Below are 1,204 nucleotides of genomic sequence, written 5' to 3' on the forward strand. Positions count from 1 at the left end.
GTGCAACGGAGGATGTCGCGAGGTCTAGAATGAAGAGATCGTCGGCAAAAACACATTCAAGCATGGAGGAGAGACCAGCCTTGTGTAGAGCCGCTCGCAAGAGTCGACAGGTAGAGGAGAACCAACTGCGACGTCCATGACGGGACCGTTTAGAGGTGTGAAGACGTATGGTTGGTGGCATATGCTGTGAACGTTCAACAATGGGAAGGGAGTGAATGTAACTGAGTGAGAGTTGATTCTGAGAAGTGAACTCGGAAGTGGGTTAGAGGTGAGAATCAATGATGAGGGAAATGGGATGAGATGTGAATGATGATCGGTGACATGAGATGAGAGGTGAAGGATAAATGTGGTGTCTACTGAGATCCATGCCAGTGGCTGTAGACTATCGTATGGTAGTAAAGGTAATCATGGGAAAAGAATGGTATTGTACGTAGGCTCAGAAAGGTAGCGGTAGACTAGGAGAAGGAGTGATGTTGAGGATCAGACTTGACCGGGTTGTCGATACCAGTGCTGGAGGTTGTGGGACCTTGAATGTGACTGTTGGCTGGCACTGAATCGGAAGGGAATCTAGTGCCTTTGCCACCTTTGCCTTTGCCTCCTTTAGAGGTGACAAGTTGGGGAGGAGGAGCAATGAAGCCAGTAAATCGGCTTAGAGCTTGTTCAATATCCAGACATCGGTCACATGGAGTAGTGAGGTTGTAGTCGGGACACCTGCCTTCGATGACAATGGAAAGGAGTTCGGTTAGAGCAGATTCGAGGAGGAAACGTGCTCGGCTAGTACCGTCACGACCAAAAGCGGCATCAGAGAGGCGTCCTTGAAAAGCAATACACGCGACTGGGTGGATAACCCCACTCAAGGCAAGTCGAGACGACAAACCAAGACCGGACATGATGATAGCGCTTAATGAGGTTAGTGATGAAGGTTGCGCTTTGTCAATGTGTTTAATGCGCCTCCAGGATGGAGGGATAAAGTCTGGCCAGTCCCTGTCAAGGAAGTGGTTCAGTGTGTTAGACTTTGGGAGGTCGGCCACGAGATAACCGGGCATCGATGGGGCATTCGCAGGAGAGTGTTGCGGTACTGTAGTGACCGGCAGGTCATGAGTAGGGAGGGGAGCATGTGGTGAGTGTTGGCTAAATGAAGCTCGAGTTTGAGAGTCATGGTCCGAGATGGTAGGGAGGTCGAGCGTGGCGTCGACTAGGGCAG

General features: G+C 50.7%; 1 protein-coding gene across 1 annotated transcript; it reads right to left on the reverse strand.

The window, feature by feature from the left end:
• Positions 1-266: 266 nt before the first annotated feature.
• On the reverse strand, positions 267-915 carry Pmar_PMAR002604 (hypothetical protein). The gene has a single exon (XM_002766195.1). It carries the CDS (start codon positions 888-890, stop codon positions 456-458), a length of 435 nt encoding a protein of 144 aa, XP_002766241.1. The 5' UTR covers positions 891-915; the 3' UTR covers positions 267-455.
• Between the last annotated feature and the right edge of the window lie 289 nt (positions 916-1,204).

This window comes from Perkinsus marinus, assembly GCF_000006405.1.
Source record: "Perkinsus marinus ATCC 50983 genomic scaffold scf_1104296973380, whole genome shotgun sequence".
Taxonomy (NCBI): domain Eukaryota; phylum Perkinsozoa; order Perkinsida; family Perkinsidae; genus Perkinsus; species Perkinsus marinus.

Coding starts and splice junctions, on each gene's coding strand:
- Pmar_PMAR002604 (XM_002766195.1), bottom strand. CDS start 890: ATGTCCGGTCTTGGTTTGTCGTCTCGACTTGCCTTGAGTGGGGTTATC.